Source organism: Hetaerina americana, unplaced genomic scaffold (assembly GCF_022747635.1).
Source record: "Hetaerina americana unplaced genomic scaffold, ioHetAmer1.1.p SCAF_12, whole genome shotgun sequence".
Lineage (NCBI taxonomy): Eukaryota > Metazoa > Arthropoda > Insecta > Odonata > Calopterygidae > Hetaerina > Hetaerina americana.
Window position 1 is genome coordinate 31,976,064 of NW_027286292.1, and position 17,631 is coordinate 31,993,694.

The following is a 17,631-nucleotide window of genomic DNA, read 5'->3' on the forward strand; positions in this document are numbered from 1 at the left end:
ACGTTGGAAATTCATTGATAAATTGCTCATAAATATCCATGCATCAACCCGAAGTATAAATCAAAATTTTTCTAATTCAATCTTTTATTTCAACAAAATGAAATTACTTTTTTTAATTCTCTGAAATAATAAACTATGAAGTAATCAACCCAAAAGTCAGTTTGTTAGGTGATGGTAGAGTTCACCCAGTATTAAGCCCAAAGTCATGTGAAATTCACTCATCATGGTTTTCCTTGTGCCTGTAATTGTTTCCCAGGATGATCTGGTACCCGAAAAATAGTAATCTTGGTCGAAGCTGAGATTGCTCACAGAGGTTTCCCTAGGAATCGAACCTGGGCTCTCTGGTCAATAGTCCAATGCTCTACCCCTTGGCAACCATGACCCATCTGAAATTATATGAAATGAAAATTAGGAAGGCACATTGCCCCTACATTCTCTCTTAGGAGACAAAGCAAAAAATATCATCAAGATCAACTCATAGATACACCTGCGAAAACCCTACCATCATTGGCCAACAAACAAGTGTAATTAGAATAAATACATATCCTAAATATTTTTTGCATGCATACAAGGAACAAGTTTTACAAGGTCAACTTTTATTTGAAGGTTTAAAATAATTGGTTGATTTATCCATGCATGATTTTCTCATGGGAACTACAAATATGGGATATCGTTTAAAATGGGAGAATATTTATTTATTATCTTCTAGTTTTTTATTTTTCAATAATGAAATGAAAAGTTTAAACTTCCCTCATCTCTGTCCTCTTTTTCATAAGGAAGGGGGAATTAGGATAACCACTACAATCACATTTTGTTTTAATTAGAGCCTCCTATAAGTATTCTTAGTTGGTCAAGACTTTTTAAGCTAAATAAATCGATTATCATATATATTATTATAAATAAAGCTACTACCTATTATCATTCTTGAATACAGACCTAGTGCTGTAATTTGTCTGTTATAGGGAAAGAGCTGATAAAATACCCAACCTCCAATCAGTGTTAACTGAAGTAGTTAAACTGAAGATTGCTGTTGCTAGCCTATTATCCTCATCGGAATCCAACATTGTCCTAATGCAGTAGACCAAGAGGCAGTGATTTTTTAATCTCAATTCTTCTTTTATATTAAATTGTTGTTAAATTTCTGTTATCCTTCCATTCAAGCTGTGAGTGAAGACAGGTTTACACTGCAGTGATAGTATGTTTCTGATTATCAATCCTCCCTTGTATGACTAACAATTCATTACATTTGTAGCAGTAGTAGTAGTTTTGAGAGAGGCGACTCAGCTAAGGACATTTTCGCCATTAGGGATGGATGGGAAAGGAGGAAGGGTGGAGAGAAACCCAGCATTGGCATTAGCCTGCTCTGAACCAAGGAGACTCTTAGCACCAAGGAGTCCGCAGAGTAATGTCATGTCCCATCTGACAGATGTTGTACTCACAAGTGCTCTCCATAAAGCACCTCAAGTAGGGACAGGATACTACCAAAAATATCTGCCATCCCTAGGATTCAAACCCAGACCCTCTCAGTGGGAAGCCAATATATTAGTCAAAGCACCATCCTGAGCCCCTCATTACTTTTGTTTAATTTTTAAAAATTTGAATATGTACCTTCACTATGCGATTAGTTACATTTTGCAAATTGATTCAACATCATGGGAAGCTAAATTTAAAGTATTAACATCATCAAACTAGTTATTTAAATGCATTAGAATATCTGGGTGTATTCCTTAGTTGAACCCATAGCTGCACAAACCTTGCATTTGAAAATTTAAGGGGGTTCCAATTTTCTGGATGAATCTCTATTACGAGAATGGAATGGTTTCAGCGTAACCTGAGGAAACTCAAAATCAAGTATTCAAAATCATTGAATTATAAATCATATACTGCTGTATTCACTTGATACGTCATCACTACTAATGTAGTTTTAATTACATCAACTAATTCACGGAAGAATTGTTTTATTTTGAATCTCTGGTATGATTATCTTTTATAAAAGGTGTTGCATTAATTCCAGGGATCTCTACCCTTAGTGCTTAGGTTTGATGTGTGGGAGGAGCAGCATCTTGGAATTGAACGTTGTAATAAAATAATGCAATTGTTAGATGTCAAAATATCAGCACGTTTTAAACCCAAGTATGGTACATATTCAGTATGTGTTAAAGGCTTGGAGAGGAATGCAGGTAATTATGTAAAGATGTTTTTGTCTTTCATATGTGTATTTCGTGTATGTCCAGTAGGTAATATGGTTAAATACTTGTGAATCATTTATGAAATTTGGCGTGACATCTAGAAAATCTTTAGGAGGCATTTATGATAATTAATTGAAGATGAGTAGTTATCATAAAAGAACTTTTATTACTCTATGAATAAGGGATAAGGATGCAAATTGATCTGACTGTGGTTAAAAATATTTTTCTTGGCTGGTGAATCAATTTTCAATACAATTAACTGGTAAGATGACCTATTAACTTGCATGTTGTAGCTACTACTAAGTTATTTCAACTGCATGGTTTGTTTCATCACTCTTTAATCTATTATTGTGCAAAGTTTTTTTGTATAAATATTGAAATACAGTTTAGAGAAGTTGGAGGGGGCACAGGTTGGAATATAGTGAGTGTGTGATTGAACGGGTAGGTGAGGCTGACAGGGATCACTTCTGCCATATTTTATTCGAGAATGGTTTGATGGAGGATAAATTTTAACAGAATCATTGGGGACAATGTATTTAAGAAAATGTTGTAGGAAATTATGTGAGTTTGCAGATGGTATTTATGTTTCTGCAACACATTAGGGCAACTATTTTGATATTGTGGCGAAGATCATTTAAGAAAATATGAAAGGGAAAATGTATATTTATTATGAAGTACTGGTCACCTGCCTTTTCTTTCAAGTTTTTAACGTAAAACATGAATCTATCGGTTCTGAAAAATGTATGTCTATTTACTAATAAAGCAAACAAAATTATAATATCTGCCTTAGTGTTATAAAACTGCAGCCTTCCACTGCAAAACAATAAAGCATCGAAGTGCTTCTCTTCCTCAGTATTGATAAAAACATCAGTATAATACATGTCCATCAATGCAACAATTTCAGAGTGTAAAAATCATTTGCCTTGACTGGGATTCGAACCCAGATCCCTCAATATCCGGTCAAGTGCTTTAGCCACTTAAGCTATCGAGGCGTCCTCTTAAACTCTGAAATTTTGGGGCTTTTAAAGGAACTAGATGTTCAAGGCGAATGATTTTTACACAACATCTAATTTCTTTAAAAGCCCCAAAATTTCAGAGTTTAAGAGGACGCCTCGATAGCTTAAGTGGCTAAAGCGCTCGACCGGATATTGAGGGATCTGGGTTCGAATCCCAGTCAAGGCGAACGATTTTTACATTAGTGGATGACTCCGTTAAAAGTTACTGTTGTGGCATCTCCCGCAGTTTCTTTGGAACACGTCCATCAATTTATATAATTTTTTATTTCAGTTTTTTGTCAAAATTAAAAATTCATGGGAGGACCTGACTTCTGGGCATTTTATATCTGATTATTTGAAGGACAACATTCATGATGGTGTGAAATGGTTCTGTGAACCAACTTTCCAACTTTATTCCAGTAAAGCAAAGCATGTATATCATTAATTTTTATAGCCCTTTGTGTTTCTAGGTTTTGTCGGTTAATCTGCTTTCACATCATTCTATCATATTCATTCTAATGTGTTTAATTTTCTATGTAGTTCTACATGAGGTAGGCATAAGCAGGGGGGGAGGATGCATGTGAGATTAATGCATATTGATACTTCAGTACCCTGCAAGCCACCGCTAGTGTGTGTGACAGGGATGAATATACACCAGACTAATTTTGACACAAACATGACCCTACCTCAGTTGGACAATGTTATTCTGATCCCTCATTGTTCATGGAAAAATTACATGTTAAATATATCAGTTCTACACTTAATCTCTCTAATTGTATTGACATCTCTCCTACCGTAGTGTGATGGGGGTAGTGATATATTTTCTACATCATTGCTAAAGACATATTCTTCCAATTTATGCAAAAGATTTAATCTGCAATTGAACCTTTGCTCTGTGAGTGATGTCCAGCCTAGCTCCTCTAATAAATTGCATATGCTCCTAAGTTTATCATAAGTGTTTTACAAATCTAGCTCCTCTATGTTGCATGTCATCCAATTCTGCAACCAATCCAACTTCATAAGGATCCTATTATACTAGCAGCATATTCTAAATGAGGCCTGACCAGTTTTACATATATATATATATATATATATATATATATATATATATATATATATATATATATATATATATATATATATATATATATATATATATATATATATTTTCAAACACGAAAAAGCCACCATATGGCACATACATATTCATTCACATGAATAAGATCCGTGGTTCAAGTTCCGGTCATGGAAATATTTTTGCACTTGTTATCTGCTCAATTCCGCCTTCCCCAACCCTCCTGTGTTTGTATTTTATAGGTGTTCCTATCCCTTTTCCTTATATCTATATACATACGTGTATATGCATATATACATATATATACATATATACATATCTTCATATATACATATATACATATATATACATTCAAACATGAAATCCCACCATGTGGCGAACAAATACTCATTTATATAGAAACAGATATAAGGAAAAGGGATAGGAACACACACAAAGGACAAACACAGGAGAGGTGGGGAAGGCGGAATCCAGCAGATCACGAATGTAAAAATATTTCCAAGACCGGGATTTGAACTCTGGATCTTTCCACTTGCCGGGCGGAGGCTCTTGACCACTTGAGCTATCCAGGATTGCTTCACCTTTTCCAAACTGTGTTGGGACAGTTCTTATGAATTCTTTGCCAATGATTTTACCGCAAGGAAACAAAGCAAGTTTAATCAAAAATATTGGAAACTGCAGGACATGTTTCATTTGGTCTGGATTACATTTTCCAAACAGCTGTCATTAGGTGTCAATTGAAGCTCCCTACTACATACTTTAAAGGCGATAAAAAATTACAGATATTATGCAAATTAGGTAGATTCGAATTTAGTTGATTTTATAATTTAATTCACTACCGAAGACTATCAATTGATGGGTAGCTGTATTTTTTTGTCCTAAACCATGTGTAAAACTTGTTAACATTGAAGTAGAACTAAAAACAAAATAACACCGCTGTCACCTCATCGAAGTAACTCCTCACTAGTTAGTTTATCTTTTCATATATTTCAGGTAATTTATATAAAGCAAGACAACTGCTGTTGAATTCCAGTGAACCGGCTACTCAGGCCAAAATACCTCTGACCTATTTAGGACAGGAGACATTGCATAATTCTACAGGTAATAATAAGAATTAATTGCCAAAACCTTTGTATGGCTAAGAGTAAAATACATTCAAATGAAGTTTATTGAAGTTTCGATAGTCTAGACTTTCAGATTATTGAGATCTATTAAAGAAATAAACTGAAAGAAAACTCTAGAACTGGACCTGAATTATGGTTATCAGCTCTAAAAATTACTGTATTGTAGAAATTACTCCCTTGCCACTCTGCGTCCCACCTATCCATGGGATATCCATCCCATCCCACCTATCCATGGGATCCATCCATACTAGGATGAAGTCAAATAATGGATTCATTTCCTTCCTATCATTTATTCAGCAAGACCTGAATTTTTAATTAGATATGCTTACCAACTTAAGTTCATGGGCTAACGGACAAGTTTCTATTTAATGCATGCCATATTTTTGCTTTTTATTTCATTTTATAAACATATTTTTATAAAATCATGCTCTCTGGAAACTATTTTCCACTTATAGGTGTGTGATGCACAGTTGAAAACAATTAATTTCCTTCACTTATCAATTTTTTAATGGAAAATAATTACAAAATATAGGTACTTATGAGCGTTACCAGCGTTGTAACTGGAGGATGAGAAGACTAGAATATTTGGGAAGGAGCATAAAAATAGAAAAAAAAACTGTTAAGACATGTCCTTCAAAATTGTGTGTGTTGAAATTCAATTTCACTAAAAATATCATGGTGCTACTAGAGCTGAAAATTCTGAAGCTAGAGCTGAAACCTTTGAATTGAAGCTGTAGCCCCATTACAATAAGGCATATTTTATCAGACTATTGTAAGTATGATGCTTTGAGAGCCTAACACTGATGAAATTTTTGAAATTAATTATAATTTAGCAAATGGCTTCGCAAGAGTGGATCTAGTTTTGATATTTCTTAAAGAAATTTACTTATTACCTTGCATTCATTATTTAATCTCCTATTTATGAATCTTCTGATGGATGTGTCGGTTATGATATTTTATGTACCTATTTAGGATAGCTGATGTCAAGTTGGATATCATTTTGTTGGCCAAGTCCATCTAGTAATGCCAATAAATTGAGCTTCTTAGAGTTTTTAGGATATCAAACAGATACTTTTGGAATATGCAGATATTTTTATAATTTATGATCTTGTTGGGAAATGCAAATGCAAAATTACCAAATAGTCCAAACATGTATAAACAAAACTAGAACTTGTACCAAAAAGCCCTTCTAATTGCTAGTCAAATTCCATTGTGGGTTGAGCTGACAATAATCCTACCAGTGATTTATTTTAATTTGTGTTTCATCCAACCATTTTGGTTAGTCCTGTGCCCTAGGAAGAAGTACAATCAATTAGCCTCCAAAGGAAACAAAAGCAGGCCTTAAGGTTCTGTCAGTAAGTTTTATAGGGTCACTCCCTCGACCTCTGTTTCCTCTTTGTCTTAACTCTAGTCCCTCAGTATTGATGATGTATTGTGATCTGAGATCAGGCTCCATGAATTTGCAATGAATTATAATCATAAGACTAGGAATCTGTAAAATATCGCATGTTAAGTTTGATGATGGTGTTCTTCTTACTTCACAGAAATAGCTTTGCAAAATATTGTAGAGGAAGTTGCCCCTTCATCTGATTCATCTCTTACTCTTCATACCCTTTCTACGTTACCCAATGGATCATCAAGAGAGCCATCTTTTGTCCATACCAGCAATCAGATGACCTCAACCGTATCTCCAATTAGTAAAGAATTAGATTCAGGTGTTGTGACACTGGATTGTGAGTCAACACAGTCAGAGCCAGAGGAGCCTAAAAATCTAAGCTTTGGGAGTGGGCTGCTTCCTTTACTGCGAAATATGTGTAACCGTTCTAAATATGGTAACTGGGAAGGTAAAGTAAATAAGTTAATTTTCCATATTATGTTGATTTGTGTTTGATATTTAGTTGGAAATAAATACACTTGATTTTTTCCCCATGAAATTTTTATTCCATACCTATGTTCAATGTATATTGTCATCATCAAGTGAAAAAATTTAAAAAAATAGTTTGGATATGATGTTAACAGTTGGAAATGTACTAATATACTTGTAAATCATTTGGTTAATGATGAATTTTTTGAAATCTACGAGGGTCATCCGGAAAGTAGTACCCGTTCGTGAAATAAAGACACAAAAGTAAATATTAACAAACATAAAAAATTTTATTTGAAAGAGGATACTTTAAACTACTTCTCAACATAATCTCCAAGCAAATTAAGGCATTTGTCATAACGTGTGACAAGTTTCTGTATTCCTGCTGCATAGTCCTTCGCCGCCAGCTCATTGAGATACGCGAGGGACCCATCTTGCACAAATTTTTGCATAATGCAGATGGTGTTTAACAATTTCATGAACAATTGTTCGAGAAACATTGGGAAAATGCTCACAGATGTCATCAATTGTGACGCGCCGATCGTTCCTCACGAATTCGTCAACTGAGCTCACCAGTTGGTCTGTAATGACAGACGGTCTCCCCGAACGCTCATCGTCGTGTGTGTTCCCCCTCCCCATGTTGAAGTTGCGACACCACCGCCGAACAGACGACTCGTCCATTACATTGTCTCCATACACCTCCTTTAATTGGCGATGAATATCACATGGGCGAACGTTTCTTGCATTGAGGAATTTAATCACTGCCCTCACTTCACAACTGGCGGCGTTCTCAATTTTTTTAAACATTGTAAACAATCACAGAAACAACACAGGCAATGCTAGCGTCACGCAACTTGGCTCAGAGAAGGCAGACAAGCCACTGAAGCTATCTGACCTCGTCCAGCGGCTACTCGCGTCGTCAGCACTTCATGCGGCACGAACGGGTACTACTTTCCGGATGACCCTCGTAATTGAGGACCTTCTTTGTGAATGATTTTGTCAAGAGCTAAGTTGTTAAGCATTGGAAATTCTTCATTAAGGGATTATTTCACTATATTGGCAAGGTACCTGCGTATATAATGCTGGCTGCATTTGTATTGGGTATGGGAATGTCATAAAATACATAAGACCATTTGATAAAAAAAGTCTCAATAACTTTATGATTTTATGTTAGCCTAAAGGAAAAATGGCTCCATTAGCTGATTCAGATGTATAGCATTAGCAGATATCTGTGTATATAGTGTAGGAGAGCATTTGAATCAGCTTTATAGATTTGTTTATTGAATTGGTGACAATTATTTGTATGAGTGTCATGAAAATATCCACTCTTAAATCAATTTGAATATGGTCAGGATTAACGAGTAAATAGTCAGTAGCTGCAGGGAAACAAACTTATTCTGTCAGAAATTTTTATAGTCACAACCACCAATAGGAGAGTATAAATGATATATACATTACAGATGAATGTAGACTTAATATGAATAAACATTTCCTTTTTCTTAGGTGAAGATAACTCGCCTATGAGTAGTAGTAGGAGTTCATTAGCCAGCCCTACTGGAAGACATGTGCACTCTTCAAGATCCATTTGTTTTCAGGCCACAGATTCTGGATATGGTGAAACATGTGGTGGGTTTTTGAAAATGAATTCTATTGAACTCAATATCAATTCTTTTCATTTGTACAAAATTCTTCATTTACCTTGCTTCTAGAATCAGAATCATCAAGACCAGTGAGTGGAAGCTCCATGGTTGAAGCATGGCAACAAGAGGATAACATTAAAAGTGAATCAACTAAAAGACTACGTTATGAGAGCATGAAACCTTTGGCTGTAAAAGGTGAGTTAAGAAATAGGGACTGAGGATCCATATCTGCTTTCAAAGTGTACCAGTTAACATATGGCAAAGTGTCGCAAGGCAGGTAGAAAGTTAGCATCTGAGAGCTCCCTAGGTTGTCAATGAATTTATTGTTTAATGATATAAAGTAAACCAACTGGTGAAGAATTCTTTTTTGGTCAAAAAGAGAGTTTGGAATTCCAGAAGAGATCCTGTAAGTTGGTTTGTATAAATCTTACAAAGTGGGATGTTTGGAATGAAGTGGCAGAGTATCAGTTGTGGAAGGAAAGAGCTTAATTTTGGCCTTTTGAATGCTGTTATGGTGTATTCTGCAAACTTGTACCAGTAGAAAAAATTAAGAAACTTCAACTCAATATTTGCAAGTTAGGCATTTGAAATTATTATTTATTGCTCCTTTTAAAATTTGTATGAAATAATATGTATAATGCTTAAATGCAACACAAACCTAGGGCTTTCAGTAAACCAGGATCCCTTATGCTCCACAACAGTGCAAGATTTTTATATCCACCAGTAAATCAGTCAAATTTATTCTTACGGGGAAATGAGCCCAAACACCAATTATTTAAGAATACATTAATGCATTCAATCAAAATTGTATTAACTAAAATCTCTGACATGGCCATATTGTGTCAGCCATGGATTTTGGTATTTTTAGTCCTTGGAGTGTTTGTGAGTGAAATGGACATTTACAGTAAGCATATTTCCTTCCAGAATTGAACTCTTATTGTAAAACACTTATTAATAAAGCAATGCTTCCTATATAAATTAATGTAAAATACAATAATGCTTTCCATGCCAAAAATACTAAAATACTTGTGTATAAGTTTTATTCAGAGATAATTATGTATGCATATATATATATATATATATATATATATATATATATATATATATATATATATAATAATGTATAACACTTAGCACTAGTGGACACAGACAAAAACACAGAAACACACAAAAAAGGACTCACTATTTTTCAAATTTTCGGTGGTCGTTGCCACCTTTATCAAGGAAGAGAGGGACAGAACTGAAGGGAATACGAGGGCTGGAGCGATGGATGGAAGGGGAAGGTGGGGAGGGAATTCCGAAGGGACGGGTTTGGAGGGGCAGCGTCAGAAGGATGGGGAAAATGTAGAAGGTGATGGGGGTGGAAGGGGGATGAAAATAGATGTGCTGAAAAATGGGGGATGAAAATGATGTGCTAAGTGTTATACATTATTATTTATGTCCGTGAGACTTTCAAAAAAAAAAAAAAAAATATATATATATATATATATATATATATATATATATATATATATATATTTTTTTTTTTCTCTAGGATCTTGAACCTTCTTAATTTTTTCTTCTATTGTGGTAAGAAACTAGCTGGAATCCAAATTCTTATTGCATAAAAAAAATCACATTTAACATGCTTTTCTGGACTGTGCATTTCATTGAAGGCTTGTGGAGTTTCTTAATGGTAAACAAGCATCAATTTAATCATTAAATCACTGCCTGTATTGGTACAAAATATCAGTACGAGACGGCCATTCACTGGGTTGTGGTGGGACAATGTATTCTCCACTGTTGTTACATGAACATTTATAGGTTTGCTTTGGCATCTTCTAGAAGAGAACCATCTCATCACAAGTAAAAATCTATTGTGGCTGGTAGCCCTCAGAATCTATGAACTTCTTGAAGTCACTGAATGAAGTTCTCTGCTGCCGTAGAGTCAGAGCTTGCTGCTTCACAATGCCAAGGATGACGATCCCTCATTTTAATCTCTCAAACCACCATGTACCCTCAAATACTTCTTCTTTGACCATTGATGATTCTGGCATCTTCTTGACAAAGTGAAAATAACTTTTGCCTTCTCACAAATAATGCTATCATTAATAGCGTCACCTTGCAATTGCTTTTGGTTTATTCAAATGAGAAGCAACTGGTCCACATTGTTGTGAATACATAACTATTGCTTAGATATTCTTGTCACTCACTTTTAAGCATTTACCTCCATAAATTTGGCCATGTACTTGGGAATTGTGTAAATCACTGATGTAGGCATTGTATGTGTGCACTAAATTAGACATGCTCACCCCTTGTTCTCGATTTTCAATAATTGTACTTTGATTTCTACTGTTATACTTAAATGTATTCTCTTGTGGCTTTATTCTTGTGGCTATTTCTTCAGTGCCATGTCACTCTTTGCAAAATATAGTCACAAATAATGTCTGAACCCAGGTTTAGAAAATTGTGATCATCAGCCGCACTAAGATACCTGCGGAATGAGTGCTAAACACAGGCTGATGCAGGAGCCACACTCCAGGTTTTTCCCCTCTCCTTGTCACATGTTATATGCAACATCATTTGCTCTGCATGCCATTTTTTTACAATAGTTTTTGCTTGTAATGCAAATTACTCATTATGAGAGGTGCTCGTTAAGTGATATTCCACTGTGCATTTCTATTTGGCCAATTTAAGCACCTTTAAATAGTTAAAGTATTTCTTACCAGGGTTTGGTGTCAATCAATTATGTGACCTTACTACAAGTACTTTACTTACAGACTATAAGTTTAGTGCTTTGTGCCTTCTTCTGATCTTGAAAGTACTTCTATGCAGCATCCCAGCCATACTGCATTCCTACTTCCTTTGCAGTATGAAACCATAAAAGAAGTGTCATCTACGCCTATCAGTATTACTGAATGAGCCCAAATCAGATTCTAAATGGCTCTTAATCAGTTTTTGAAACTACTGGTAACAAGAGCATGACTTTTAGTGTCAATATGCTTGTACCATTGCAGCAGGACACCCGTTATGAGAGGAAAATTTCGGAGTGGGAACTCTTTATATAATTGTTTCATGTTTATGGTTCAAATTGCTGAATTCAGTCCTCTCATCTTTATTTTTGGGAGAGGAAAATCCGTTTTGATGAACATTCAGTGTAATATGCAGCAATGGGCTTCATTGTGGTTAATTCTAAAGCATTTGTTTCATCCCTGACAGCATGATCATTAAGTTACTAATTCAGATTGTTATCCTGGCTTGACCCTTCCCTTAGGAAGAGCTGGCTAGGATATAGCATGTTTAGTTTTTTGTATTTCCTCTGATTTTGTCAGAAAGCGGGTTGCTTAAAATTTCACAGGCATAACAGTGAAGTACTGTTGTACAGTTCTTCAGGTTTTTCCCCTTTCACGCTAAAAAAGGCAGAGCACTTGATACCAAAAGAACATTAAATTTTTCGTGTGGAAAGACTAACACCAAGTCATGAAGTGTTGAAACATAACCGGGCAAGCCTCTCTGGGCATCTGCAGCTCCACCCAAGCTATGTGATTTTTCGGGTAGCAGATCTTCCTGGGAAACCATAACCGGTGCAGGGAAAGGAACTGGCCCCCCTACCCTGATGTGTGAATTTCACATGCCATCGGGCTTAGTACTGGGTGAACTCTACCATCACCTACCAAATCTTTGGGTTGATTATTATGTTTATTTTTTTTTTATTGTCTGGTTTTGTCTAAAGCCCTGTTCAGTGATTGAATTGTACTTTTGTTACATTTATTTTCTATCCAGGGTGCCACTGATGGCCATTTGCAATAACATAGTGATAAGCATTCACCAGGGCAAGTTTTTAGACCAGAAAACATCTGAAGTATCCAACTTCCACTGGATACAGGAGTCAAACCTTTTTAAGTTCTCAGATAGCGGTAACCAAAGCAACGCATCAAGCAAGTTAGGATGATTTATTTAGGTTGTTGCCCTCAAATGAAGTGAACAAGTTTTTCATTATTCACTTTAAGGTTAAGCTATTCCACTATGCCTTGTTTTTGGCATAATCAGGATAAAAGAAGTAAAATAGGTATTTGGCTTTTAAGTATAACCTGTATATTGATGTGTGTGTGTGTGTGTATGTATATATATATATATATATATATATATAATCCCGATTGCCAATAGAAAGGGAGGAAGTGAACTTCTTTAAAATATTATGTATCATTTTCACTACATATTTTGTCCATATCCATCATATATGTTAATTTTTTCTTTTTAAATCCTCAATTATTAGTTAATGGCTAATATTTTTATTTCTATTCCCTAATTTATGATCAAATTTGTTTATAGAAAGATGAGCATGTGTAGCTTTCCAATTGTCATGGTAAGGAGAGTGATTTAACAAATCAATAATCATCAACGTAATATGAAGTTTGATGAGGCATATTAGACAGTGTCATGAAAGTATTCTATGATGTCTTAAGTCTGTCAAATAATTTCATCCATTAATTTCCATAAATCATTTCAGCTATGCAAGACCAACCAGATTCCTCAAGATTAAGAGTCCCAAATACCTTTTGGTCAGGCTTTGGCTTCAGCCACTCCATGCCAGGAAGTGTATTGAAAACATGTGGTCTTCCTCCACAAATAAGTAAACCACAGGTGATTATTAAATGAATCAGTGGAAATGAAATCTATGAAAAATTGTTTCAATGATTGTTTGATACCTCTTAGGATACAGGTGTCCAAGGTTTGGGTGAGCAATTGCATCTTCCATTGGCATACAACATTTGCCAGGCAACTGTTCCAGTGCCAACACCCTCACAGACAATGGATACAAAAACAGCATCATTCAGACTGGAAGGAGGCATTAATGATATAATTTCACTATTGGAAAATCTTGGTCTGGAAAGGTATTCATGTAGGTATCATATAATTGTGCGCAATGTTTTGAAATAAAAATATTATCTTTATTGGTCTTGAAGATATAAATATATAAGACTCACTAAAAATGGAAAAGTCAGAATACAAGAGGACAGTAGATTAAATATTAGTCTACCAGAATAAACATCCAGTGGTGGGTTCAGAAATTCATCAACTGTATAAAAGGAATTCTTCTTAAAATGCTCTTTTGATTTAGTTTAAAACTTAAAAGGCTGTCCTCATTTTCGATGGATGAAAGTAAAGTATTGAATAACAATAACATTGAACAATTTATGTACAATGGTCTATAACTCTACAAAGAAATATTATAAGGTGTTACATTTAAATCCTGTTGTTTTTCTAATGAGGTATTAGCTGAACTATTATTTAGAGTTGGAAATTACCTGGGGTAATTACTAAGAAGCTTTATGCTTGGTGTTCAGAAGTTAATGATAATTACTCTAATATCAAAATTTATAAGTGTACAAGGGATTTCTTTTTAAATTTTCAGATATATTTACATCTGAAGAATTAGACATGGACACCTTTATGACATTAGATGACAATGACTTGCGAGAACTTGGTGTTTCAACATACTCTGCAAGAGCAAAGATACTAAGGGCAATTTCAGGTTTGTACAATAATTATCTTGCTATCATTTCTAATTATGGGAATGGAAGAGGCCTGAAATATTATTTGATCAAAGCCTAAAGACAATTTTGGTTTGAACAATTAAAGTTTATTCATTGTAAGTTCAAATTTTCATCAAACACTTAGTATCCATTATTATTTTGATATTTTTAAAATTTGTATTAAAAGCAGCCTTTTTTGTATGACTTTATGACAGACTCATAGAACTTAAGGTTGAATGTCTGTAGACCCTGGCTTTATTGGGAATGATTCAATGTGTGTATGTATTAGCAGAGGGATCACATCCCCATTAGCCCAATGCATATTAAGTTCATGGCAGCACCACATGTAAGGTAAAGACTCTTCAATGGATAAGATTTATTTGGGAATTTTTTGAGGAAATACTTTCAGCTAAATATTTAGTAAATATTTTTTGGGTGAATTGGCTTGCATGCATGTGTGGAAGTTAAACCTGAATAGGTATTAACCCAGCCCATATGATGCAGGCTGAGTTTGGAGTGCATTTTGCAGTAAAAAAGTGCATCTTATGTGCCGGGAAATAAAGTATTTTTGTTTACAAGAACTGCAGACTATTTTCCCCATCATTTAAAGGTAATATATTAAATATCTCGGTATGCTCAAATAAGCTGTATGATTGGCATTTTTCACCTCTATGGGAAGTAGGATTGAGAGTACACCCTCAGTACCTATGTTAGAGGGCACTAAAAGTGTCGGGAAGCAACCCCGAACACAAACCCCAAGTCAGCAAAGGCATTAGCATCCAGACTGTCTTGTGGATCAACTGCCAGTCTGAGCTTATTACAGCCAACATGTGATCACCCAGGTGTTTGCTGTGACTATAGTCCCTAAAGGGTGGAAGGGGATCCTGGAGGGTGGGTTCTCTAGTTCCCATCCAGGTTTTGGATGCCCTGTATGGACCATGAGGCAATGCTCTTCTTTAGAAATGGATTCCATAAAAATGGGCAGCAAGGAGCCAGCCACTTCTGGTCAGTTGGCTTCCATACTGCCTTGCCAATCCAGTGGCAAGGCTGTGGTGATGTGGGTCTAGGCTCTCAAAGATATTTTCATTAACCAAATGTCTGGCAGTACACTCTTTTATCTATTTGCTCCAGCGTGTCTATTTTACGTCCCTTTTCTTTGAGGTGAAGTATGTCCAGAACTAAGTCACTGCTATGGCCCATCTCCCGTAGGTGTTTGATAAAATTGGATGCGGCAAAATTCCCATTCACGATATTTAGCTACTCTGCTGTTACTACCTGTATTCCCATTTATGTTGTGCAAGTATGCATATTTATATAAATTTTTAATTACAGGAGTGAATATTACATTGTTGTTTTAATTTCATTTTTTTGACCCTTCTACTAAATTCCTAAATGGCAACCTTAACTGATGAAGTTCTGTTTCATGTTAACAGTCCTCTGGCTTTCCATCAGTGTAGTCAAATGCTTCATTTTTCCCAGCCTCACCAGAAGAATAGCATATTTGGTGCAATGAGGAAGGTCCAAAAAAACTAAATAGAGTTCTTTGAATATATTTATGCAATTTTTCTTCACCAAATAAAAAAATGAGTTTTTTGTTGAAGAGTGACTACATGAGTACTTGAAGTTTCACAGCAATTATTAATAATCTGAGAGCTGAGTTACAGATTTATTGAATGCATTGATGTATCGTGATGGATAGGATATTGATGTATAATTCAATCACTGTTTATAGCTTCCTTTGTTTACATCAAAATTTTCATCAGCTTAAACCCAACAGTTTTTATGATGGCCAAAAATTGACTAGCTCTGTATTTATTGTTTTCAAGCTTTTTGTGTGGTTTTCTCTTATTAAATGCAATATTAATGCATTTTGGTTAATCAAAGGTAGTGTTGAGATAGATGGAGCTTATAAGTCCATATAAGTCAACTGAAATGTTGCATTTCTCTGAAATATAAAAAATAGGTTTTAGTGATTTATGTTCCTTATTTATTTTCCAGAGATGAGGAAATGCTATTTCAGTGGTGATGCTGCAACTGGTGCTGAAAGTAGATCTGGGACGGCTTCTCATTGGAATGGATATGGTTTCTGACAATGTTATAGATTTAGAAACTACTGCTATACTTAATAATTCAGTTAAATATCATATACCCAGTAGGAAAGTTTTAATAATAAAATGTATTTATGATAGATAAACACATTGTAGCAACTGAACCAAAGACATATTACATACCTTGAAAATGTTGTACTCTCAATGCTTTAATTTTTGTTAGTGTGTGCATATTTTCTTGAATTATATTACTGTTGACTGTTAACCCACTTGAAACTCTCAGGAATATTTGTTATGGTGTTAAATAATCCTTTTAAATGCATCCTAATGATTAAGTTTCTGTGTGATACCATAACTTGAGGTAATTTCAATTGAGAAGAAGGACTTGAATTTTGCATTGATCTGCCTTGACCAACGTAGTTTAAATGCCAGATATGGAACCATTATGGTATTTTTCACAAGTATATCACTAGGCAGGTGCTTATGTGCTGGAATTTTACTGTACTTTGTATATTATGTTTGTTTGTCATCTTCTCCAAAAATCTTTTGGTAACTTGACATTGGGAGTTTTGAAGGTGTTGGTTATGAATGCATGTGGTGAAAATATTAATGATGCATTGATATTGGTGAATTTAGTGCCGTTAAATGCTAAACCAGGTTTTCAAGTGTAACAATCCATGTAAGTGGTTGTGGTGATGCATAAATTTTCATTATTATTACATTGGAGTTCATCCTCCTCTGTTTAAGGACAATGAAAACTATCGAGGTTATACCCCTCATTGATTGTTTGTATTCTGGGCATTCTCAGTAGTTTTATGGCTATTCCAAGGCATTAAGCCTTAATAATTGACTCCAGTTCCCATAACAAATTTTAGCTGTTATATTTTTGTGATTGTAAGCCTCTTTCAACCTGTTAGCCAGTAGCTGATATTGTTTGGAGAATTTTTTCTTGAAAAGTTCAAGCTTCAAGTTTAATTGATGTTTGCAGTTATTGAAAATGTGAACTATAGGTATGTTGTTTATTCATGTCTTCCTATTATTGGACTGTTAATGGATTTTATAATTTCAGATCATATGTAATGTTTCTATATCAACTTTTTCCTGGTTAATTTAATTGCTGTGAATTATTTAAATAAAATGAATTGCACTTATATTCATGAATTCATAATTTACTTAAAAA

The 17,631-nt window shown here is 34.8% G+C and overlaps 1 protein-coding gene across 1 annotated transcript in view; it reads left to right on the forward strand.

Moving 5' to 3' along the window:
- The window catches only part of LOC139685832 (protein bicaudal C-like), a 37,347-nt gene extending 20,854 nt beyond the window's left edge, over positions 1-16,493 (forward strand). The window contains exons 10-18 of the mRNA XM_071582949.1: positions 2,015-2,180; positions 5,253-5,360; positions 6,928-7,227; positions 8,751-8,873; positions 8,957-9,082; positions 13,377-13,510; positions 13,583-13,769; positions 14,283-14,402; positions 16,402-16,493. Coding sequence (XP_071439050.1) covers positions 2,015-2,180; positions 5,253-5,360; positions 6,928-7,227; positions 8,751-8,873; positions 8,957-9,082; positions 13,377-13,510; positions 13,583-13,769; positions 14,283-14,402; positions 16,402-16,493 — 1,356 coding nt within the window. The remainder of the gene's footprint in view (positions 1-2,014; positions 2,181-5,252; positions 5,361-6,927; positions 7,228-8,750; positions 8,874-8,956; positions 9,083-13,376; positions 13,511-13,582; positions 13,770-14,282; positions 14,403-16,401) is intronic.
- Positions 16,494-17,631: the final 1,138 nt, after the last annotated feature.